The 26,467-nt window shown below is 44.4% G+C and overlaps 1 protein-coding gene across 2 annotated transcripts; it reads right to left on the bottom strand.

Annotated features, from left to right (window-relative positions):
• Window positions 1-671: 671 nt before the first annotated feature.
• On the bottom strand, window positions 672-25,072 carry CISD1 (CDGSH iron sulfur domain 1). Of its 2 annotated transcripts, XM_007478331.3 has the most exons (3): window positions 24,683-25,072; window positions 17,674-17,879; window positions 672-1,794 (listed from the first exon to the last, which is right to left on the bottom strand). In XM_007478331.3, exons 1-3 carry the CDS (start codon window positions 24,711-24,713, stop codon window positions 1,705-1,707), a joined length of 327 nt encoding a protein of 108 aa, XP_007478393.1. In that variant the 5' UTR covers window positions 24,714-25,072; the 3' UTR covers window positions 672-1,704. The 2 variants fall into 2 exon arrangements, with proteins under 2 accessions (XP_007478393.1, XP_016281651.1); XM_016426165.2 differs by lacking the exon at window positions 17,674-17,879 and having other exon boundaries at window positions 24,683-24,978.
• Between the last annotated feature and the right edge of the window lie 1,395 nt (window positions 25,073-26,467).

Below are 26,467 nucleotides of genomic sequence, written 5' to 3'. Positions count from 1 at the left end.
TTCTTCCTCTGTAAAATGAGGATAGTCATAGCATCCCTACAGCCCAGTGACAAGGGCTTAGCAGGCCCAGCACACGTGAGCTTGACTGACAGGCCTTTTCCAGAGGTCCCAGAGCCAAGCAGGGTTTTCTTGGCAAAGACACTGGATTGGCCATTCCCTTCTCCAGCTCATTTATAGACGAGGAGAGGGAGCCAGGAGGGTAAAATGGCTCCTGAGGCTGGATTTGAATTTTGTTCTCTGGCCCCAGGCCTGCCTTCCAAGGAGATGAGGAGGATCTCTGATCCACTCAAGGGTCGCCCTTCATTTCTTCCGTTTTTTGGAACCCAGCCAGCCGCGTCCTGGTCCTTCTCTCCTGGCCGTGAAAATAGCCGGGATGCCCCGCTGCACCTCGAGGCGTGTCACGGGATCCTCCGGGCTGGCACCAGGTCACCCCGGGGGACGGCAGTTCAGACAAAGTTTTCCATTCTCAAAAGGGTCTCAAGGTGGCTGGGAGGGGCGCTTCCCTTCTGATGGCCTTGACTTTGGGGAGCCACCCATGCTCAGACCCCAGGAGGAGGGAAGATGGTGTCCCCCCCCCATCAGAAACGCCCTTCTCGGTCTATGCCACAAAAAGTAACCTCTTGGGGGTTTGAGTTTGTGCCTTTTCTAAATTAAGAAAAAAGAACACTCGGTTTAGAACAATACGGTTTAATTCCTGTTTTCCTCTTCATATAAATTTCCTTAACACCAGCCACATGCGAAGCACGCCGCCACCTCTGGGCAGGGCAGGGGGAGACCGCAGGTACCAAATGAGGCAAATGGACTGATTTGTTTGGCCTGATTTCTGATGGGCAACAAGGGAGGGTCCTCATGGGAGGGGTGAGACGGATCTTAAAAACGGGCATCTGTAAAGCCATTCGACTCCCCCCCATCGGGGAGACGCCGGCCCCTCCCCCCAACTTGGAGGCTTGCGAGGAGAGGCACCCGTTTTCAGCATCAGCTCGTGGCCAAACAAGCCACGCCTGGACATCTCAAGGGTCTCACTGACTGCTCCAGGGGTTCTTGGATGCACATTTTGGGGTTGGCTTCTGTCTCCCAGATACATAAATGCAGTATCTGCAGGAGATGAGGCGGCCAGGACCCGGACTAAGTGACTCCAAGGCCCGGTCCCTCGGGACAGGCCGATTCCTGTGCAAACATTCCTCCGATCCCCAACAGCTCCCCACCCAAATGGAGACTTTTCTCTAGGTCATAACTCTGCAAATACACATTGAACATCCTATTTCCTCATCGGCTGCGCGCCTCCTCTACCAGCAAGGCCCGACCTCAGACAAAGAAAGGGGCTCCCTTCGGAAGGGGCGGCTGCTTTCTGGGTCTTGCTGAGGCTTCTGCTTGTGGCATGCAATTACAATTTGGATCTACGTGATTTTGAAAATAATTTAATATGTTAACATCAACATACAGATCCAAGGATACTCGGTCATTATTTAGAATTTGGAGGAAGCGAAGAACACAATCCCTACAAGACAGGAAAACAAGCCAGAGGCCAGGAAGGTTCTTTACATGGTGTTCGGACAGGAAGTAAGGCAGAGGGCACATAAATGAAAGCCTCGGCTTGCGAGAGGCCACACCGAGAACCACGGGGAAAAGGCAAGTGGACAGAAATGATATTCATTCTCAAAACAATCGGGACACCGGGACAAAGCGGTCCACTCTGGGCACCCATTACGCCTCTTTCCTCTTGATAATCAGCGGTCCCACGTTGTCTCCGGTTTCCTCGTTGTGTTTCGTGTGGGCCCCGTCACAGAATGGGAACTGCAAGGAGAGAGAGCGCGAGATCAATGCGTGGGACCAACCTGGCAATAATCACAGCCCCCGCTGGGGCCACGTGAGCATAGTCCTATCGACTTCTGCCTCACATGCGGCTACTGCGTTCGATGCCCGGACAGTTCACAGCTGAGGCCCTAAAAAATCATAACCCAGACAGACTCAGACTCCTTATCTGGAGAGTAGAGCACCAATAACTAGCACTTACCCGGTCCCGATAAGGTAGGTAAGTGGTTTACAAGGATCATTTCTCCTGATCCCCACAACCACCCTGGGAGGGTCTCCCCTGCCCATTTTTAGACTCAATCACCAGAAGCGGATACACCCACTTACACCTGAGTGGGGGAGGTCTGTGACCCACATGTGTGAAAGTGGGTGATGAATCAGAGACCACTGACTGCCCGCTGGGCAGACCTAAGCAAAACTATAGACTATCATTTGTCCACGTAAAAATAGAGGAAGGTACAGGAAGTAACACAAAGAAGCATCTTTAAAAGAAGCGACAACTTCCTGTGAGGCTTCTTCGGAGTTCTGCGTTCGAGTGGGAGGCTGGTGAAGAATCTGCTTCATGGACCTGAGGCCTGGGACTTGGCAAGACTGTTCTTAAATCTCTCCCTTAGAACTACCACATGGGTGAGTGAAAAAGGCTGACTCCTTTCCTGGACTTTCTGGAGGGACTAGCCTCAGGAGAGGCCGCCCTCTTGAGAGAGGCTTCTGACTGAAGCTCTTGCTTTATTCATCCCTGGGCCCTTGGCTCAAGGCTGAGGCCCCTCTGGCTGAGAACTAATTCGTCCTGGCTGGGTTGAGCCAGGGGCCAGAGCGAATGACTTGGTGTGTTAGGTTAGATATCTTACCCTTTCCTCTCTGATTTTCTTACTTTTACTTTCCCTCTTATATAAATTGCTAAAAATCATTTGGAACTGAGTAATTCCTGGCGACCATACTCTTTTTTTTTCTTTCTCTAAAACCCTTACCTTCTGTCTTGGAGTCAATACTGTGTATTGGCTCCAAGGCAGAAGAGTGGTAAGGGCTAGGCAATGGGGGTCAAGTGACTTGCCCAGGGTCACACAGCTGGGAAGTGTCTGAGGCCAGATTTGAACCTAGGACCTCCCGTCTCTAGGCCTGGCTCTCCATCCATTGAGCTACCCAGCTGCCACCTCGCGACCATACTCTTAAAGAATTTAGTCTAAACCTTTAATTTTAACCCCTGAGAGGAGGTAGGTGCTAGTATCTCCCGTTTTATGGAAGTAGCAACCTGAAGCAAACAGAAGGGCTTTGCCCGGGTTCATGCAGCTAATAAATGTCTCAGGCAAGAAGGGAATTCAGGTCTTCCTGACTCCAAGTCCTGCACTCTCTTCACTGAACCACCTAGCTGCCTCTACTGGGAATAATCCTATCACGTGGCCTACCAGGTTCTTAAGAACACAGCTTCAGAGCTAGAGGGGACCTTAAAGGTTCTCCAGGCCACTCTTCATTTTACAGATGAGGAAATGATTTGCCAAGAGCGAGTCAGGGGCGGAGGTGGAATGTGAACTGGATTTTCCTGGGTTGTTGTGAGGATAAAAGGGGATAATGCATGTAAAATGATTCCAAACCAGCTTCCTAGTTTTTAATATTATCCCACCACAGAGCTGCCTATGTTAGATCAAATGCAGTTGTTTTTGTTTTTGTTTTTAATTACCAGCATAACAACCAGAGGAGGCAAAAGGCGAGCACTGGAAAGAAATCTGCCTTTATCTTCCAGGGTCTCCATTCACATACAACATCATTGTTACCAAGAAAGGACTAAGTTTCCAATCTCCTGAACACAGGTAAATTTGATTTAGAGCAGAGAAGAGGATTAAACTGAATTGGGCCAGGCAGAGCCTCCTACTCAGATGATGCAAGTAAAGGCCTGGACAGAAGTGACCTCTGGAAGGAACCTAAGGAGAAGAGTTGGGATAAGGCCCAGGTCCACTGGCTCCAAGTCCAGACCTGCTTCCTGTGATCCAATGAGGAAAAATGCCTGAGAAAGGAGCCTGCTCGTAAACCGCTGGCTTCAGTCTGACCAGCACCTAAGGGGACCCAGCATCTTTTCTTACTTGCAGAAAGGGGCAGGTAAGCCAGTAAGCACACAACCCAGAAGTAGGGGAAGAGGAAGACATTTCTTAGTCTTTCCATCATGGTGAAGATGAGCAATTAAAAGACCAAACTTCTCTCCCTTTAGCAAGGGTCACTGATGTCACTGGGGCCAACACTGCAAAGTGATCGAGGTTCACCAAGCAAATGCAGACCATTTCTGCTCCCACCGGACAGTGGCTCCAATTTTATAAACAAGCTTATCAAACCAGAGTACTGATCATTCCCACCCAAATGGGTGTGATAAAAGAGAGTTCTGAAAATAAAGCCACAAGAAAAGTGGCCCGGGCTCCATTAGCTATAGGAGGAATGCAAGTTCTGACATGAAATGATGCTGAGCAAGGGCAGGGAAAGGGGACCACATGAGAGGAGGGTGGACCCAAGTTCACATCCTTGGCAAATTACTGCTCAGGAGACTCTGGGGCAGTCACTTCATCAGTAAAAGGGAGTGGGGGGATGCCTGAACTTGTCTAGGATCCCAGCTGGCTGTCAGCAGCAACATACTTTTACAAATGCAAATTACTTTTCGTAAAGCTTCTGGTCAACATCTATTGCTAGCCTTCCTGGTCTTCGGGCCACCAGACTTCAAGAACTGACATATTCTGAAAAGCAATTTGGAACCATGTATAACCCTTGACCTCAGGTACGAGCATGAGGCCCAGACTCCAGAGTTCAAAGAAAAAGGAAAAGGACTCAGGGGAAGCAAAGTCTTGGAGGGAGGCAAAAAACTGGAAACCAAGAGGATGCCTTTGGATAGAGGAATGGCTCATCACATTACAATCTAGACATATTGCAAAAGAGAAAAATGATGAAGGAGATGGTTTCAGAGACACCTGGGAAGGCTGGGGGAAGCCTTGGGAGAAAAACCAGGAGAATAGCTATAATGTAACAACAAACAACTTTGAACAGCTAAACATGTAACAAACTCAATGACCAGCCACAATTCTAAAGGTTTCGGGATAAAACATTCCCTCCCTCCTGGCAGAAAAGCAATGGACAAAGTATAGATGGAGCCATTTTGGGGGGATATGTCCAACGTGGGAGTTTCTTCCATCTGCTTCTGTTGATTTATTATAAGTTTGTTTTGGAAGAGGAAGAGGAAGGTAGAAAATGGATTTTTGTTCATTAAAAAAATTTAAAGAACTGGCATGCCTAGCATTCAATGACTGAGAGGAGAAGCTTAAGCACTTATGAATTCACAAACATTTATTAACAGCTTATTATGTGACAGAGACAGAGGCAGATGCGAGGCAAAGCCAAAAGGTCTTGCCCTCAAGGAGCTGGTATTCTGCTGGTGGTCAGTAAAAAATGAACACATGACTAGCTCCTACTTCCACATCATGGCATAGGTTGCACAATGTTGGGATGCATTCTTCCCTACCCTTTATCTCCTTTTAGAAAAAATGTTACCCCCCCCCCAATTACATGTAAACAAAAAATTTTAAATTAGATTTTTTAAAAATTTAGTTCAGAGCTAGTCCTAGAGACGGGAGGTCCTAGGTTCAAATCTGACTTCAGACACTTCCCAGCTGTGTGACCCTGGGCAAGTCACTTGACCCCCATTGCCTACCAAAAAAAAATTAGTTCAATACTTTCTTCCTCCTCCTTGAGAATGCAAGCAATTTGATATATATATGTATATGTATATGTATATATATATACATATATATATATATATATATATATATATATATATAGAGAGAGAGAGAGAGAGAGAGAGAGAGAGAGAGAGAGAGAGAGAGAGAGAGAGAGAGAGAGGGAGAGAGTGTGTGTTTAAGAGTTATGTAATACTTCCATATTAGCCATGCTGGAAAAGAAAATGCAGATCAAAAAATAATAATAAAGTTCAAAAAAGTGTGCTTCAATTTACATTCAAACTCCATCAGCTCTTTCTCTGGAGGACAGCGTTTTTTCATCCTAAATCCTTCAGAATTGTCTTGGATTTCTGACCTGCTGAGAACAGCTAAGTCATGCACAGTTGATCATCATACAACATTGCTGTTACTGAGAACAATGTTCTCCAAATTGTATTTCACTCTATATCAGTTCTCTATTTTTTGAGAAATTAGGCCTTTATCAGAGAAGCCTGTTACTGGTTTCTCCCAGTTTTCTTTTCTTCTAATACTGGTTTTGTTTGTGCAAAATCAAAATGATCCATTTTACATCCTGTAATTGCTCTCTCTCTCATTTGATCTTAAAATTTTCCCTTCTCCATGTCTGACAGTTAAAATTTTCCATGCTCACCTGATTTGCTGTCTAAATCATGCTCCCATTTTGATCTTATCTTGGCATATGGTGTGAGATCTTATCCTATACCTCATTTTCTACCAATCTGCTTTCCAGTTTTCTTGGTAACTTTTGTTAAATAATGAGTTCTTATTCCAAAAGCTTAGATCTTTGGGTTATCAAACACTAGTATATTATGGTCATTTACTACTGTGTACCTAATCCATTCCAGTGACCCAACATTCTATTTCTTAGCCAGTACCATATTATTTTGTGAATACTTCTGTGTAATACAGTTTGAGATCAGGTACTGCTGGGCCATCTTCCTTCACATTTTTTTTCTTGATTCCTGTTCTTCAGATGAATTTTATGATTATTTCTTCTAGCTCTATATAATTTTTGGTGGTTTGATTAATATGGCATTGAATGAGTAAATTAACTTGGGCAGAATTATCATTTCTATTATACCAGCTCAATCTGCCCATGTAGATTTATTATTTATATCCTACACCTTTGCTGAAATTATTTCAACTAGTTTTTAGTTGATTATCTAGGAATGTTTCCTCATTGATTATTGTAATTCCTTCCATTTCTTTTTCTTCTCTTATTGCTATAACTAGCATTTCTAGTATGGTGGAGACAATGGGCATCCCTGCTTCACCCACGATCTTACTGGGTAGTCTTCTAACTTGTCCCCATTACAGGTAATGCTTGCTGATGTTTTAGATGTGATATTATTTAAGGAAAGCTCCATGTAGTCAGTCCTATGCTTTCTAGTGGTTTGTTTTTTTTTTTAGACCCTTACCTTCTGTCTTGGCAGAAGAGTGGTAAGGGCTAGGCAATGGGGGTCAAGTGACTTGCCCAGGGTCACCCAGCTGGGAAGTGTCTGAGGGAAGATTTGAACCTAGGACCTCCCATCTCTAGGCCTGGCTCTCAATCCACTGAGCTACCCAGCTGCCCCCTCTAGTGGTTTTAATAGAATGAATGTTATATTTTGTCAAAAGCTTTTTCACCATCTATTGAGATAATCATGATTATTGTTGTTACCGATATGGTCAATTATCTTGAGAGTTTTCCTACTATTAAGCCAGCCTGGCATTTCTAATATAAATTAAACCTGGTCCCGGTGTATGAGTTTTGTGACATATTGTTATTTTTCTAGTATTTTATTTAAATTTTTAAAATCAATATTCATGGGGGAAGCTGGGTGGCTCAGTGGATTGAGAACCATGCCTAAAGATGGGAGGTCCTAGGTTCAAATTTGACCTCAGACACTTCTCAGCTGTGTGACCCTGGGCAAGTCACTTAACCCCCATTGCCTAGCCCTTACCACTCTTCTGCCTTAGAACCAATATACAGTACTGATTCTAAGATGGAAGGTAGGGGTTTAAAAAGAAATCAATATTCATTAGGGAAATTGGTCTATATATATTTTGCTCTGTTTTTAATCTTCCTTATCAGTATTCTATTTATGTTGTAAAAAGGAATTTTGTAGGACTCTGTCTTCATTTCTTTTTTCCAAATAGTTTATATAATACTGGAATTAGTTGACCTTTAAATGTTTGGTAGAATTCACTTGTCAATACATATGGTTCTGGGGATTTTTTCTTAGGGAGCTCACTGATGGCTTGTTCAATTTCTTTTTCTAAGATAGGATTATTTAATAATTCTATTTCCTTTCCTGTTAATCTGAACAATTTATATTTTTGTACACATTTGTCCATTTCACTCTGATTATTAGATTTATTGGTATATTATTGGGGAAAAAGTCTCTAGTTATTGCTTTAATTTCATCTTCATTGGTGGTGAATTTACCCTTTTAATTTTTGATACTGATAATTTGTTTTTTTTTTTAATCAAATTAATCAATGGTTTATGGATTTTATTGGGATTTTTTTCCCTCAAAAAAAAAAAAAGCTCACATTTTTATTTATTAGTTCAATGGGTTTTTTTACTTTTAGTTTTATTCATCTGTCCTTTGATTTTCAAGATTCCCAATTTGGTGTTTAATTAGGGATAACTAATTTGTTTTTTCTCAGTTTTTTTAGTTGCATGCACCATTCATTAATTTCTTTATTTTATTGATGTAAGCATTTAGAGATATACCGTGTAAGCACCAAGTACTCCTTGAAGTATTGCTTGGGCATCTAGGTAGTGTAATGTAAGGGTGTTTTGGGGATGGGATTAGATGTTTAAATGTAGGGCCAGTATCAGAAGAATAACTTTGGAAAGGTCAGTTGTAGGCTGACAGGCCCACATCAGGCAAAGCCTGTCCTGAGGAACAAACACAGTTCAGGTTATATCAAGAATAGATGATGGATTTATTAATCAAGGGAAGGTGAAAAGGGGATTTGGATTATTCTAATCTAATGTAAACTACCTAAAACCCTCCAGATCTTATTGTCCTGTAACCAGGAGTCTTCTTGGCTTCAAACTACACTGAACTACCTAGCTGTCTAAAGACCCAGACCCTAATATAAATAGACCTTCACTAACCAAAACTAACCCCCCTTTTGGTGACATTAGAGGTAGTGGGTTTGGCAGTTAGGCAGGACAGGGACCAGGAAGAGGTCCTGGATCCAAAAGGATCCCAGAACAAATCTTACAGACAGATGCCCAGACAGTTCAGGATCACACCAGGAAGCTCTGTAGATATCAACAGCCAGCAAGGGAAGCAGGTAGGATGGAAAAGATAAGGTAGAAACGGCCAAGGTCCAGCAGCCAGTCTCTTCCAGGTCAAAACCAGAGAGCAGCTCCAGCCCAAGGCCCAACTGTCCTTTAGCAACAGCCCAACTCCCCCTTGTAGAATTCCAGAATCTCTTCTCTGCATCTGCATCTCCCTGCAGGCCCACTTCATCTGTTCTCTTACTTATACCAGTAGATACAGTGATAGTCCTGAGTCAGGAGGACATGAGTTTAAATCCAGTCTTAGACAGTTTTTTTCCCCTTAAAGAATCCTTACCTTCTGCCTTAGAATCAATATAGTATTGATTCTAAGGCAGAAGAGTGGTAAGGGCTAGGCAATGGGGGTTAAGTGACTTGCCCAGGATCACACAGATAGGAAGTATCTGAGGCCAAATTTGAACCTGACCTCCCATCTCTAGATCTGGTTCTCAATCCACTGAGCCACCTAGCTGCATTTTCCCACCCTTAACATTTTTCTGCTCGTTTCCCTATCTGTACAATGAGCTGCAGAAGGAAACATCAAACCACTCTAGTATTTTTGCCAAGAAATCTCCAAATGGAATCTTGAATAGTCAGTTCAGCCACAACTGCACACACACACACACACACACACACACACACAGCTTTGGCTGAATCCCATAAATTCTGATATGTTATTTCATTGTTGCCATTCTCTTTAATGAAATTATTTTTTCCTATGATTTTCATCCCCTTTCAAGGCCCCACTCCAGGATACAACACAAGGCCTTGCCAATCATCCAGTTATTAATGCCATCCCCACTCAGATTATTTTGCATTTTACCTGCTCCTCCAAGTAATAAAAGGCTCTTGTGCCCAATGATATGCCAATAAATTTAATAATCTGAGTGAAATGGATGAATGTGTACAAAAATATAAATTGTCCAGATTAACAGAAGAGAATACAGAATTCTTAAATAACTCTGTTTTAGAAAAAGAAATTGAATAAGAAATAAATGAACTCCCTAAGAAAAAAACCCAGGACCAGATGGATTGACAAATGAATTCTACCCAATATTTAAAGGACAAGAATGTCTGATTCATTTTTGTGTTTGTCCTGGGCATCCAGCCCAGGGCCTGGCAGGTCAGAAGGAGAGACAGTATTACAAACTCAGATCAAGCTAGCATCAGGCCCTACAAGTAAAGATTAGACTTTTCATAAGGCTGGTTTCTAGTCCATGAGCTGTCTGGTTTCTTAAGCTCCCAGGAATATTTCCAATTAAATCAAGTAAAAAGATCACAACCCCAATGGGAAAACCTCAAGCTGGAAAAGGAAAGGAAGATGCTGACATCAACACCAATGATGCATGCTCCTTCCCCGAGCTCACCCATATGTGCTTCTTAATATAGCACGAAGGGCCAACTTGGACCATATGTGAAAGGACAGGGTCACTGGGGTTCAGCTACATGAGGACATGATGTTTAACTATTCCCCAGAAGTGGCTTTGGCCATTGCTGAATGCAGTTTGTGAAGGGAGTCTAACATGATTCCTAAGGAGAAGTAAAGTCAGAAGGGCTCCATTATCCAAATTCTCAAAAACAGTCATGATTTTATTTATGAAAATGACACTCAAAAAGCATTACCGTCTTTCATTTCTTTCCCAATCCTACAGTTGTGCACCAATCTTGGGCAATTCTGCTACTTCAACAGGCTTGAAATGAACCCAAAGTAGGCCCTTGGCACAACACTGGGAATGTACCAGCTCACTGGATGACAAGGAAATCTATTGAATTCCCAAGAGTTCCAATAAAGTGCACCTTTTCCTCCAACTAAGTCTTGGTGGCAGTTTTAAAACCAGAATCTTCCTCCACAACTCTCCTGACCGACCCTGACCCAGTCTCCTGCACAACTTCAGCCACTGGAAAAATATGATCCCTCCAAAGCTTTCCCATTTTGAAAGAATGGATAAATAGAGCATTTACTATTGCAAAGCACTGTGCTCAGCCCCAGGGGACTACAAAGAGAAAAGCAAGAGTCTCTATTCTCCAGGAGCTTCCATTAGAATAGGCAGACACCACCTTTTTAGAAGATTTCATCTACAAATCAGATGGAAAGTCCCTCAGATCCTAAGGATGCAGAAGCAAAGCAGGTGGCAATGCATGTTCTTTAGTGTCATTTCTATATGTAAAACCATATGGGTTTCTGCAAATTTCCACCAAAGAGTCCTTGGACACAAATTTGACTAACTTGGACCAATGTTATAAGATCAACTTCCCAATTATCTCCCATCAACAACAGCTTTAGCCAAGAAACCTCTAGAGGTAGTTCTTTGAGCTTGGCAAACTGCTGAGATCAACACTGTTCATTCGTTCATAAAGGGCATTTATATTAGGAAGCTGAGATAAACAACAGTATCTCATTTCCTTCTAATCTCTTGCTCCCATCTCAGGAAATATTAGTCCTGCCTCCAGGTTGGTGCAATGACCTAAGAAACCCCTCACACTCTCCTCACTCTCCCTTACCACCAACTCAAAGACAAAAGTACCCTTGGAAAACTCAGCTGCTAATCTGAAACTACGTCTAAGAAAAAGGGATACTGCCATACTACAAAATTCTTTTAGTCCAGAATGGGTTGGATTTAAACTGCCAGCCAGCCTCTTCCAATGGCAAAGAGCATCATGGTGCCACAAAGTCCTTCCTAATGTTGGTAAATTTCCTTTGATCAGAGACCGAGTTGTTGGAATGGGAACTTTTCTCTTGGGGTTCCCACCTCTCTGTTCCTGCTTTCATGTTGAGTCTGTCTCTTCATGCTAGTCAATCTATTTCCACCCCAGAAATCATTTACCTTTTAATAATTGCTTTTGTAAAGAAATATTTGTAGATGTCCATGTAGACTGACCATGGGGCTGCTGAAGCATGCCCCCCCAACTAGTCATGAAGCTTGTTTGTACATAGTCTAAGAGCTGAGATTAAGCATCTCTTCATGAGAGCCTGCAAATTAGGAGTTCTTTATCTTTTTTGGGGGTCATGGACCCTTTGAATAGTCTGGATACCCCTTCTTATAATCGTGTTTTTAAATATGCAGTACCAAAGAAGAAACCAATTACTCACTTTCTGTGTGACCATGGGCAAGTTGGTTCACCTCTGCCTCAGTTTCCACATTTAAGAAATGGGGACAATAATAGCACCCATATCCTAAGGTTGTTGTAAGGATAAAACGAGATATTTGTAAAGTGCTCAGCAAACCTTAAAAGTCTATGTAAATGCTAGCTATTATTATGCTGAAATACAGTTCAAAGCAATTGAAGGTATGAGTGCTAAAGACTGGAAAGGAACAAATGTCACCCAAAACTTTAAACAGGGAAGAAGATTGATATTTTAACTTCCCAGTGTTTGGGCCAGAGCTGTGCTAGTGTAGGTCTCTGAAAAGCCCAGTCATGCACACTTACCTGGTAAAATTCTACCACGAAACATGTAATGTAAACACCCAGAAAGGGAAGTGGTTGGTGCACAACCACAAAGCCCAATTCCAGGGTGTCGTACTCCCTAATTAAAAGAGCAATAATTAAAGTTCCTGTCTGTGCTTTTGGTCGACGTAACATGTTGTGTCTCCCGATAGGATGTAAGCTGCCTGAGGCCAGGGAATCTTTTTGGTTTTGTATCCCTGGCCCCAAATAAGATGCCTGACACTTAGCAGACATTTAATCAGTGTGTGTTAATCCCACGGTCATATAGAAAAGCTGGAAAGGACCTCAGAAGCCATCTAGTTCAACTTCCTCAAGTTACACAGGAGGAAACTAAGGCCAGAAAAGAGTGACTTGTCCTTTGGTGTATCAGTATGAAGGCCCAGGGGTAGGATTGTACTGAGGTGCCTCTTAACTGATTAGTACTATACAGATAAATAGAATTACATCATATCAAAATTATATATTATTATAAATTATAGCTATAACGCACATACACAAATTACATATATGCACATATATATCACGTATATGTATAAAATCTTCACCTTCTGTCTCAGTAACAATTCTAAGACAGAAGGGCAATGGCTAGGCAATGGCTAGGCGATGGGGTGAAGTGACTTGCTCAGGGTAACATTGCTAGGAAGTGTCTGAGGCCACCTGTGAACCCAGGGCCTCCTGATTTCAGGCCTGGTGCTCCATCTACTGTGCCACCTCACTGTCCTGACTGGAATGACATATCGCTGTAATAAATAAAGGGGGAGAGATGCTGAGGATAACTATGAGGATGTAAAACCAAAAGACATCAATACACTAAAAAATAAAATTACTGTCTGTCTTTCCCTGGGTCATCCTCACACGACGGCTCTCTCACGGTTGGTTATCAACATTCCTTAGCCTGACTTTCAGAATTCTTCCAAATCTCATTCCACTTTACCTATTCTTCTGACATTTAAGACTGACCTTAGAGATCAGTTAGTCCAATACCCCCATTTTACAGACGAGGAAACTGAGTCTAGAAACTTAATAAGGAATAAAATAAAGCTAAAATAGGAAAGATTGAACTGGGATCCATCAAATGAGTCAGGTGACCATAACCCAAATTATAATCCCATTATCTCTGAGGTGGAATGGACCTGAATCTGACCATGAAGAGCCTCTACAATCCAGCAGACAAATGGTCAATCAGCCCTTGCTTGAAGATTCTTCCCAGGGAGATGGAGCCCACTCCCCTTTTCAGACAGTTCTAATCATAAGATCACAGATATAGACTGGGAAGGGAGCTTGGAAGCCACCATGTAGAACTCTCTCATTTTACACGAGGACAAGAGGGGACTTGCCCGAGATCACCCAGGCCTGAAAGAGGTGGGATTTGAATATAGGTCTTCCTAGTGTACAATACTGCTTCCCCAAGGAATGTTTTTTTTGGGTCAAGATTTTCCCTTACACTGACCTGAAATCTGCTTTTTGCCGATTTTAGCTCTCTGCTCCTAGTCAGGCAATAAGCATTTATGGGTCCTACTATGTGTCAGGTACTGCTAAGCTCTGGGATCCAAAGGAGGCCAAAGGTCATCCCTGCTCTCCAGGAGCTCAGTCTAAAAGGGGAGAAAATGTGCAAAGTACTCTGTACAAATAAATTACAGGCAGGATAAATTGGAGCTTCACAGAAGGAAGGAGGACTGGGAAAGGCTTCTTGAAGATGGGATTTTAGCTGGAACTTGCAGGAGGCCAGGAAATGGAGAAAACAGAGAGGATTTTGGCCTTGGGGGACAGCCAGCTGTGCCTTCCAAGGAAGCAGAATCGCAGTGATAACAAAGCTGACATGTGGAGGGAGCCCTTTAGGGCACACGTGCCCTCACTTGACTGCCACAACAGCCCTGAGGAGTAGAGACAAATCTTATTTTTGCTGCTTTGCAAATGGAGAGATGGATTGTACCTCAGGGAAGTTCAGCGACTTGCCCACATACGGAGAGAGCAAGGACTAGGGAAAAGGCCTGAGAAGCCAGTGGGTCCAAGGATGGGAATTAAAACCAAAACTCTGGAGTTGAGACTAGAACCCTGGATTTCTGCTAAAAGGCTAGTCACTGCTAAAGGGAACAGTTTAACAGGCACCAATTCCAGGCAGTCATTTCCTCCTGCCACCGGCCCTTGTTAGCCACTCTCCCCTTAGCTTCTGCTCTAACTTTTGAATGTGGTCTGCTTTGATTTTGGTTTGGGTTACCCAGGATCAAATCCCAGAACTCCCTGTCAATTTCGTGTCCAGTTGCCTCCTCTAACTGGTCAGTAGAGCCGGTGCCAAAGGCTGGCTAGCCTTGCTGGTCTCTAAGAAGATGGCTCTCCCTCTCGTCTCCCTCACTTTCTGGCTTCCGACCTGCATTTTCAGCTGCTCAGTGGCTACCCTAATATCTCAAACTCCGAGGGCTTAAAATGGAACCTATTCCCCTGTCAATCCAGCTCCCCTTCCTAAAGCCCCAAGTTCTGCCCACCACTGCTCTGCCCTGTCCAACAGACTTGGAACCTCAGAGCCATCTCCAACAGATTTTCCAACTTCCGACCCCATACTTGAGAAGTTGACAAATACTGCCAACCGAAATCTCTTTGATTTGTTCTATTTATCTATTCTTCCTCTCCACAGCAAGGGGTAGAGCGAAAAGAGTGCTGTACCTAAAGTTAAGAAACGTCAATTTAATCCAGTCTCAGACTAATATCACCTATGGGATGTGGGAAGATACCACTGCCTCAGTTTCCTCATCTATAAAATGGAGATGATCATAGAGCCTATCTGTTTACAAAGATCAAATGTAGTAATATTGCAAAGTACTTAGCAAACCTTAAAGTGCCTACAGATGTCGGTTGTCATCCTCTTCCCCACCATATTCCCTAGTTAAGCTTAATCCTTTGATTCTTCAGCTCCTGGCAGTCTCCTATCTGGTCTTCTTGCATCTGATTTCTACCCTCTCCATCCATCCTAGACACTGTAGCCACATGAATCTTAATAGCAGAAAAGGATAAATATAGCAGTGGAAGAGACTTTGAGGGATGTGGTCTAACCCATTCATTCCTTTCTTTAAAAAAAAAACAAAAAACCCTTACTTTGTGTCTTAATAACAATTCTAAGACAGAAGGGTGTGGGGTAGGCAAGTGGGATTAAGTGATTTGCCCAGGGGTCACACAGTTATAAGAATATGAGGCTAGATTTGAACCCAGGATCTTCTGGCTTTCTATCCAATGAGCCACCGAGCTGCCTCCCTCCCCTTTCAATTCATTTTACAGTGGGTGATACTGAGGCCCAAAGAGCCTCAGGCCACAGAGGTGGCAGATGAAGGATTGAAACCCAGGTTCTAGTCTCAACTCTAGATCCAGAAGGGCCCACAGGGGCCATTTATGTTCACTGTCCTCTCCCTTTTCTGAGATCAGAGAACCTATCTGTGCTTGGTGCCTGGCATTTATTGGTACAAAAGCCAAGCCTTGTCTAGGGCTTTAAGGTGTGAGAAGTGTTTGATGGCATATTCCCACTGAAATCTTACCATCTCACAAGGCATTATTATTCTCTGTTCACTGAGGAGGGAAAAGGAGCAAAATCACTCTCCTGGGGTCCCAAAGTTCTTAAGCATCAGTGATGAGACTGATCTTAGGATATGGAAGATGGATGGATCTCAGAGTTAGTCCAAGCCAGCAAAGTCCTTCTGGCCTTCCTGGCATGCCTCTAGTTAGCACAAGACAGCTAACAGTTCAGGATTAACATTCTACTTTATCTAGAGAACAAGCCACTTAATCTTGCAGTAAAACCAAAGACACAATCACTGTCTAAGAGCCCTCATTTCTCTTGGACCCTCTGCTCAAGCAGTCAGAGGTGACCTTCAGTTTTCAAAGAGAACTATTACCTCAGGGAAATGGGAAAAGAGTCTTGCTTTGCGGTGAGGTCCCTCTTCAATCCCTTTGGGGGATGAGAGAAAAGCAGATGTCTAATCAGACATGAGAGAGTTTTCCTTCTAAATTTGGTCCCCATTCTCCTTGCTCATTTCCAAAGTCTTGAACATTGACTCACTTTTCTAAGAGACTAGGCCTGTGAGAAAAATGGGAAGAGACTGAAAAGAGAAATATTTATGTCTTAATAAGTGTTCAGCTGAGTCAAAAAGATTTTCAATATCCTACCTGCTGTCAAGCATTCAACAGTGGTTGCCCATTCTCCAGATTTTCTAAAGACTCCAGAAGGTCTAGAATCCCTGAGGCCAGCCTAATCGTTTTACATTTTTATAGTACTTTAAGGTGGGCAAAGGAATTTCTTTATAGCAAGCCTATGCAAGGGAAAGTGGCACAATCATTTTTAGCCCCATTTTACAGGGGGAAACTGAGGCTCAGAAGTCAAATGACTTGCCTGTGATCATGTCACCATCATCATTCATTTCTTTTCATTTCTAGCACACAAAGACTGGCCTAAAAATAGTAGGTACTTATAAATGCTAATGGTTGCCCCCCCCCACCTCTAGCATTTATTAAGCGATTATAGACTACTACTGGCATACACACATACTTGCACACATGTTGAGAAAGCAAAAGGGAGAAAGGAAAGCAAAAGAGAGAAAGGGGGAGAGAGAAAGAGGGTCCTTGTCCTCAAGGAGCCTGATGGATCCCATAGCTAATGTGCATCTGAGGCTCTTACCCCACACTGTCTCTGCTCTCATGGCAGAGTTGCCTCCAACAATTTTCTCAACTGTGCATATAGAAAAAGGCCACGAGGTGATGAAGATGATAAATGATCTGGGCAGAGATTTTGGTAGGACCAGCCAGTTGGCTATTTTCATCAGTGACAATTCTTTGTTGAAGTAAGAGCTCTCTTCAGTGGAAAAGATTAACAAACAACACACTTAGAGGAAAAGAGTCAGAAAGATGGCTATCTCTGTTCTCTATTTTGCCTAGCCTTCTAAGCGTTTGTTTTAGTGAAATCTATTTTATGTTAATTAATAGTGATAGTACACAAAGTTCTTTCTGTGACCACAAAAATCAGCAGAAATGCTGAGAAGTTTTTTGGAGTGAATTTATCTCCTCTTCCCCTATGGCTTCAGGAAAGTATTTCATCCATCTCAAGATTCCTATCTCTAATGCTGGGCCAGTACGGTTGTTTAACAGCTGCTGGTATTACACCGGACATTTCAGAAGGGGGTTTGACGCAGTGTAGCTATCTCAAAGGAACTAGGGTTTTTCTTTGTTAGATCAGTCCTAAGCTTGGTACACCACAACTGAACAAACTGAAAACCCCTGGCCAGCACATAGGACTCTGGGAAGGTATGGGTGGGTCTCACTTCTTGAAAAGGGCAAATAAGCAAGAATTATCTAATGACAGGGATGCCTGAGAATGGCTTCAAATCTGCTGATACTGGGGAAGGCTAAAGGACCAAAGCCCCATCTCCTCACCTTCTTGGATCTCCAACAGCGGCAATACACAGCTTTCTCTCCCAAGTCTTCCATGTCAAATGCGTGGACAACCTTGGGGTTGTCTTTCTGGATGCTGAGATTGACCATGGATTTGCCACGTTTTTCTTTAACCATAAACTTTTTGTAAGCTAGATACCCCACCACCGCGGTCCCAGCAGCCAGTGCCACAGCTGCGATGCAGTCAGCTAAATCAAGGAAAAAGAAAACCATTACCAGGAAAGCTCAGGTATCCATCATCTTCCTGTAAAGCAAGTGTTAGGGGATGGTTACACAAATTCTGGAACATGAATAAAGTGAGAATATTATTACTCCCTGATAATGAATTTGAGGATTACAGAGAAGCATAGGAAGATTTATATGAAATGATGAAGAAAATTAAGCAAAACTTAAAACAGGAAAACAATACCCATAAGCAAATGTAAAAAATTAGACATCAAAAACATCTAAATACAGAGTAATTCTCGTGTCAGAAAGTGCACCTCCTCTCTGAAAAGGTGGAGGACTATGGTGCAGAGAATTATGCTATCAGACACAACTAATTTGTTGGTTTTGCTATCCTTCCCCCCCCCCCTTTTTAAACTTAGTGACACTGGATAAGGAACAGGGAAGAACATATTTTGAAAGGTGACATAAACACTTTTAAAAAATATTAACCTTCCATCTTAGAATCAATACTGTTGGTTCCAAGGCAGAAGGGGGGTAATGGCTAGGCAAGGGGGGTTAAGTGACTTGGCCAGGGGTCACACAGCTAGGAAGTGTTTGAGGCCAGATCTGAAACCAGAACTTTCCACCTCTAGGCCTATCTCTCTTTATTGAACCATCTAGTTGCCTCTGAAATACACACTTTTAAGAATTGTCTTACTTTTTTTTTCCACTTAAAAATCTACTTATTCTCCCTTCCACCTCACTCAGGATAAACAAACAAAAAAAAATGTTTAAACAAATATTCATAGTCCAGCAAAATATTCCCCACATTGACCATGTCCAAAAATATGTCTCACTCTGCATCAGATCCCGAGTGATGTAAAAACAAAAACGTAAAAAGTTTGAAAATTTAATAAATAATAGATGGATAGGCCAACAAGCAAGGGTTTTGTGTGTTTACAAAGTACTCATTTTGTATCTCATCACAGTTCTCTCCAGGGGCAAAAGAATCTAAATAGAAATAGAAGAGGGAATCCTGAAGTCCACTTGATGATTGAGAGGGGGAAAGAAGGCTGAACACAGAAACTGAAACTTTGAAAAAATACAAAACTCATGTTAAAATTAGATAGGAATACACAGATGAAACCTATTGCTTACTGTCAAATATTCTAATGGGCCTGCCTGCTCATTTAACTGGGACTTTCTTCCAGACACAGACTATACCCATCTGCCACTATCCAAACCATAGGCCTCTTCTCCACATCTTCCCAGGAGTTCAAAACAGGGCCCAAGCTGCTTGCTTTCTTCTGACCCAAAGGAACCTGGAGAGCTCTTGGGCTCTCTGCCGTTGTCCACACCACAGGACCGATCCATTTTCTCAGCCTGCCACATAAATTCCTTGATGTTATCTTTTACTCTCATCCTCCTGGAAGTTACTTGTGGGTTCTATGTTGCAAACACCCAGCCCCTGCCCTCAAGGAGCTTACATTCTAATGGGGGAGGAAGAGCCGGGGTCAGTTCCTGCCTCTGACACATACAGGCTGGTCTATCTTCTGTTGAGGTGAGAGGAGTCTCAGTGCTAAGGAAGCACTCCAAGACAAGGTTTCAAAGATGCCCACCTGCCTGGGCAGAAGGCATTTCCTCACCAGAAATTTCCCTGTTTAAACAATCCCAGAGCCAGGTACCTTAGGACCAACATTGCCTCCCCTGGTTCTTTCAGTGTTTCTCTGCTTACTCTCCTCTAAAGGGTCTCCTAAACATTCTTCATGTAGCCTTTTAAAAAGCCTTCAGAACCCCCTAAACAGGACTCCAATCAGCTCTGCACTGCCTGGTAGCCTCAAAGGCAAGACATTAAATGGCCTTCAGCCCGTGTTAAGCAGTTTGCAAAGTGCTTTACATCTGGGCTCTCACTGGAACCTCACAATCGGGTAAGGAAGGTATGTACAATGACCACTATCCCCACTTTACAGAAAACAGAGGCCCAGAGAAGTTATAGAATTTGTCTAGGGTCATAAAGCTAGCAAACACCAATAGGAGAAGTTGTACCCAGGTAATCCTGCTCCAAGATTACTAACCTGCCCACCACATCAAAAGGCTGCACTTGTTCCAGCATGTAGAGCAATAGGAAGAAGCTGGAAAAAGAAGGGAAAGAGGATGGAGAGGAGAGCTTCTCAGCGTTCTCCTGGTTGGCTCTCCTAGGACAAGTGGCTTCAATATTTTGTCAGTGGTGAATTATCAGCTCTAAGGCATGGCCAGATTCAAAAGTCAGACACCAAGCCCCAACAGAAACATGGTTACTTCTAGAAGGAATCCAGAATGAACCAGACTACTGTTTCTACCTTGCCAGATATTTCCAGGTCTCTCTTAGTGCTACCTGCTAGCCTGTTTTAACATTTAAGACCACTTTTTAAAAACCTTTTGTTCCTTGTATTTCCCTCCATTTTGGCTAGTTTCTTTGTGGGTTTGGGGCAATGGATCAAGGATCCTAAATCCTGGTCCTGCACTCCATTTGCTCTCAAGGATGGCCTTGGGCCAGGGACTTAACCTCTAGAGACCTCTGTATCATTACCTTATAAACTAGGTGACCTCTAAGGTCCCTGGGACCATCTCCAAATATATGATCCTACAACACTTTCAAATGATCGTGGCTATTCTCAGCCTTCCTAAATGTGCCCTTTGCCTTGTCTCCTCTGACACCACCACCACCCTGGACCACTCTTCCATCTCCTCTTTGGACTGGTTTTTTTTTTTCCCCCTGGGGAGAAAACTTTCCCTGCCCTCTTCACTCAGCACCTCCTTCTCACTGAGTTTGGCTCAATCTCCCTATACCAGCCCATCAGATCTCTCTGCTAATTTGTACACCCCCCCCCCCTAAGCCTTCCTTAGGAAGCCACTGGGACCAGACTCCTCTCCCCAGACTTTGGTCTTTTAGTGGGACATACTCAAATGGACTGTGTGCCTTTCCTGCCAGCTGTTCTGCTTACAGTAGCTGTTTGAATGAGAACACAGAGTTCCAACAATATCTAATGTAAAACTGAACAAAACAACCAAACAGTTTGAAAACTGCAGAAGAGAAAAAGGTTTTTTTTTTTACAAGTTTGGCTTTGTTTTCTCTCTGAAGCCTCTTGCCCAAAGGAAAAGTGGTCACCAAAACACCAGATGAGGGCCTCCCATGGGGCAAACACCACCGCCACCTCTCCCACAGACTTCTGAAGATATACCTGGCATGTTTTTTAAGATTTTTAAAAATCTCCTCGAAGTATAGTAATAACAACAGCTAGCATTTATATGGCTCCAGGTTCAAAAAGTACTTCCTGCAGTCTAAAGCTTGATTCTGACAGTGGCAAGAATAGAGGTTCCCTTCAATCAGGGAAATGGGAACAAAGAACCAGAAAGGACCTCATTGATCACTTTCATCTTACAGATGAGGTAACGGAGGCCTGGAGAAGAGACATGCTCATCCTCAGTCATACAGACAACAAACAGAAAAACAGGCCCCAAGGGGCAGAGGTTTTATGGTCAGAGGAATGAAGTTTTATCCCAGCTCTGCTTGGGTCACCAGTCACCGTTGTGATGGTAAGACAGATAATTCTGACTGTTTCCTCATCTGTAGGGGACAATTAAGGTTCTCTCAAGTCTAAAATATTTCACATAATTTCTGTCCATATTCCCCCAGCAGAAAGCATGCTCCATAAGGGCAAAGATAGTATCACTTTTGTCTGCATCCCTCACTGTTTAGGGAGCACGGATTTAATGCTTGGTGAATTAAATGGTTTCCAACCTTTTCAAGGAGGCGCCTACTTTCTGAGACCAAAACACTGATGAGATCTCTCTCTATTATGGTAGCTGCACTATTAGAAACCCCAGATTGAAAAAAGATAACTTCCGAGACCACTCTCTCTCTGTTTAAAAATTTAATGTTTATTTGTAACATTAAAAAAAATTGAGTTCCAAATTATCTTTCCCTCCAATCTTCCTTATTAATAGAAAAGGCAAGCAATATGATATCAATTATACATATAAAAGCGTAAAAAACATTTCCATATTAATCATGTTGCCTCCACACCCCCCCCCCCAAAGCCCCCAAAATAATAAAGAAAATGAAAAAATACTTTAATTTGTACTCAGAGTTCATCAGTTCTCTCTCTGGGGGTGGAGAGCATTTTTATCATGTGTTCTTCAGAATTGTCCAGGTCTCCTGGGGTGGGAGGGGCTGACAGCACATAGGATGAGAAGCCCTATTTTATTGGAAACTTCCCTGTTTTACAAATGAATCACCCAAGGCTTCACTGACAGAGAAAAGCTTAGACTCTTAACAGCTGGAAGGGACCCCTGAGGCAGATTCAAACAACCCCAGACATTTTCTAGGTAAAGAATGTGCCAGGGACCAAATAAGTAATGCAGCAGGCCCTTCACCACAAGTCCTTGGACTCCAAAGCTTTGCCAAAATTCCATGTCCAGAAGAAGGGCTCACTAACCCACAAGATCCCTGCCTCCAGGTCACAGACTTCAAGCTGCAAGATGTTTGGGAGGGCCAATGCCTTCATTTGATGAATAAGGAGCATCTCCAAAGTCATGGTGGATACCAAATCTCCTCCATAGTCTGATAGGATTCTGAGAATAATCAGTGTTTAAGCTCTGAGAACCAAGGCCCTTAGCTTAAACCGGCTGCATTTCCAAATATTTATCCCATCAAAATAAGCAAAAACCACAAAAACATGTCAGTGTAAACATTAGTGTTCGAAAGTTCCCATGGCTTTATTCACATTTTAAAGATAAAAGCCACAAAACCTGTAGCAATAGGAGGCCCCAAGGTTGCTTGTGTCATTAGAGGACAACATATTTAAAGGTGGAAAGGACCCAAAGACAATTCTGGTCCAAGGCCCTCATTTTACAGAGAAGGACACTGAAGGCCAGGGAAGATTCATGAGTTCATAAAACTGAGAGCTGGAAGGGCCTAGGAAGCCAACTGGCTCCATCCCCTCACTTTACTGATAAGGAAACCCAAGGTTAGGGACATGCTGAGGGTAACACAGTCAGGATCTGAAGGAAGTCCTCTGAATCCACCCAGTGCCAGATTTTGAGGAAAACTAGACCACCACTCCCAACACTGTAATCCAGGCAAATATTGAGACTTCACTGTTGGTTTTGGAGCAGGGGGGGTCTGGGTACAAATCTCAATATTTTCTATACCAGGTGCCTTGGGCCAACCACATGATCTACCTGAGCCTCAGTTTCTTCCTCTGTAAAATGGTGATATTTATAGGGCCTACTTCACAGTGGGGTAGGGCTTGAATGAGAATATAAACAAATACTTTACAAAGTTTATATGATATAAAGGTTAGCTATGAATACTGTGCAAAGATTCTTATGGCCTGTCACCCATGGGAGCAATTTTCCTACAATTTAAACGATTCTTCATCCAGTTTCCTGTAGAAATGTAAAGTCTGTACGTCTAAAGCTTTTTACTAATGTTGTTGCTAATAAGTTAATGATTTTTTTAATACACTAGAGACACTCTCAAGAAGTTTGGTCATCCAAACAACATGCAATAAATGAAAAGCTAATTGTCAACTGAGTTCTTACAAAATGTTTATTTTAAAGGCACTGGGGTCATCTAACTGGAGGAATATAATGAAACTTTGAAAAGGCCAAAAAATGTACATGAGATAGGAGGACTTGCCCCAAATGATCTGTTTCATCACTGAAAACTTCCTGCACCTGGGCTGACTTAAAAACCCTCCAAGATCCCTTATCCCAGCTTTGGCCTGATTACTCCAGCTCCAGGGAGCACCCCTCTGGGTTGGTCCTCATCACTACCTGTCTTCCTTTCCAACGGTGAGCCATGGGGTGTGCTTCTCTGGATGCTGAATCAACCCCCACCCCCATACTGGTTCGTGCCAGCCCCAGCCAACCTTTACATCTCAGCGCTTCAAAGGCTAGGGTGCAGTTTCCAGTTTGGCTGGGTTAAAGGTTGTGGCTGCTTTGCCAAAGTGTTTTCCATCCCTTGGGCATCACCAGAAAGTGGGAGGGAGGGAGGCAGGCAGGGGAACCTCAAGACAGTCTTGGCCCAGGGCCACACTTGTTCTTGAAGGGCAGGGACAAAGCTCCAAGAACAGGGAACCCTGGAGGGCTTGGCTGGAGTTTCCTTGGCTCTTTACACACATGAAAAAGATGTGATTAGTCATCCCCCACCTTCTGAACGGGTGGGAATGGTTCAGGGGCCCCAGGGCCACTGGAGACCCTGGATTTGAGGCTGCTGAGTCCTTGGATCACCTGCAGAGGGGTTAGAGGGGAAGGAGCACTGTTTTGGGGGTCAAGAGCCCAGCGCAGGGGGCACTTCCTTCCCACATCCAGTGTCCTTGGGAGGGTTCCCCCCTTCTCTGGGCCGGTTTCTCAGAGTTCACCCACGAGCACTTTGGCGCTCAGCTCTAGGACCTCCGGTCAGGCTTGGGCTGGATAGACCCGGAGGCCCCGGGAATTAAAGGGGAGGGGGAGGCCCTTGAGCTAGCGCAGCACGAGAGGCCGGATCCTTAAGCGGCAGACTCAGGGGTCTGGGGAGGAGTATCCTCGATTTAGACAGGGGAAGGATGCTAAAGATGTCCCGCAACTCTGTTCTCCTCCCCGCCCCACCCCCCGCCAGCGGGCTAGCATCGCCGGCAAGGTTTAGGACCCCTCCCCCAGCACCCGAGGGAGGGGGACGGGTTGGAGGATGGCCCCCTGCGCACCCTAACCTCAGCGGGGGGGGGCTCTCAGGTGGCGGCTCCCCTATCCCATACGGACCGCTCCCCGGCCCGCGCCCTTGGCCACCGCGCCGCTCAAGGTCAGGCGGCCGCGCGCTCACCTCGCATCGACAGGTTGGAATTCAGGCCCATGGCGGCGCCGACGCTCCGCGAGGAGGGGGCGCCACCGCAGCCTCGTGCCGGCCGGCCCTGCGCTACCGGCCCTACGCTGCCGGCCCTGACCACACACCCGCCCTCGCTGCAGCCGCCGCCTGCAGAAGCTGAGGCTCTCCAGGCGACGCGAGGCCAAGAACTCTCGGTGGGCCGGAGGGCACTGCGCAGGCGCGGCCGACGCTCGTGGAAGGGGCTGGGCAAGAGGCCGGAGTCTGGGAGCACTGAGCATGCGCGTTCGGCTAGGCGCCTTTGCTCCCTCCCGCGCACCCCTCCACTCTAGGCGCCCGACCCCGCTGCATCCCTTTGGCTCTAAAACTTGTTCTCCCTCCCCACGTGGTCAGCTAGGCTCTCTCGGGATTAGTTATCACTGCTGGGTAAGAGATCCCCTGATCTGAAGGAGTGAATGCGTAAAGCTAGTGCGCACCTGGTAATCGTCCACTGTGTGCCAGGCGACGGTTCCTGCCCTCCCGCAGCTGACAGCCTAAGGAGGGATACAAATAAATAGGAGATGATGAACACAGGGAAGGCCCTGGAATCAAGAAGGCCCAAGGAAGGCTTCCTGTAGGAGGTGGGATTTTAGCTGGCACTTGAACGATGGTTGGAGATAGAGATGAACAGGAAGAGCTGCCTAGACTTGGTGGAGGGCCAGAAAAAGAATAGCCAGAGCCGAGCGGCGCAGGGTCTTGTTCTTGGAACAGTCAGGGCGCCCGTGGTAAAGCCCGGAAGGGCAGGAGAGGCTGCGTATGTCTCTCCAAGCAGCTAGCATTCTAGACGGTTGGTACCGAATCAACCTGGCTTCTGAGCTCCTTCAGGGCCGTTTCGCACAGGTTTCTGACCGGCAACTCTTCCCCACACATCCTCCGGCGCATCCACATTGGCCCTCTGGAGGATCTTCTGTCTCCCCCTTGAGCCCCCCTCCCCCCATGCCTTTGTGCGGGCCGTACCCCCAAATTGGGAATGCTCCCCCTCCTCCCCTCTGTCTCTCGGAATCCATGGCTCTCTTCCTGACTGATGGAGTATTACAGCCTTCTTCTCCTCTTTTGTTACCTTTCTTCTACCCGAACTTATCTTCTGCTACCCAAGGGTGTATTTTTTTGCCTCTCAGCCCCATTTGAAAAGGGGAGAAAAAAGGAAATCTCGAGAAAGGGAGGGAAGACTAAGGAAGAAACTAGGGTATCAGGTAGATGGCTGACCCAAGTGGCAGAGGAAAGGAGAGGGAAGGGGCAGTGCCTTGAGAAGGTCCAGTTTTGGCTTGAGGTTATGTTTTCAGGAAAAAGGTCCTTAGGGGGTGGCTCAGACTTCCAGCCAGTGTGCTGGATAGAGATCTGCTACATAGGCTCCTAAGAGCTGGTTGTTAAATTTTGAGTATTTAAATCTAAGAAATTGTCTTGCTTATGTGCTGTTGTTGATTGTCTAGAATTCAAGGAAGTAATAAAAAAAATGTAAATAGTACAGGTTAAATTTAAAAGTGTGTCTTATGGAATTTTCCCCTTCACCTAGACCTGGTTATTAAACATTTACTAGTATACCATATTCCCCAAGGCTCTCCAGACTTAATTTCTCTTTTCTAACCTATTGGGTATGGTTGAGTGCTATGCCTGAAGTCAGAAAGGCCTGAGTTCCAATCAAGCCTCAGATCTATGTGCTCTACTTTCTTGACTTTTTTTGTCTAAACCATCTTACTTTGTGGTCTTATTAGCCTTTAGGGATTTAATTATCAGCTCTTTTTAGTG

This window comes from Monodelphis domestica, chromosome 1, assembly GCF_027887165.1.
Source record: "Monodelphis domestica isolate mMonDom1 chromosome 1, mMonDom1.pri, whole genome shotgun sequence".
In the NCBI taxonomy this organism is placed as follows: Eukaryota; Metazoa; Chordata; class Mammalia; order Didelphimorphia; family Didelphidae; genus Monodelphis; species Monodelphis domestica.
The sequence above is the reverse complement of the archived record's forward strand: the minus strand, read 5'-3'. Positions and strand labels throughout refer to the sequence as shown.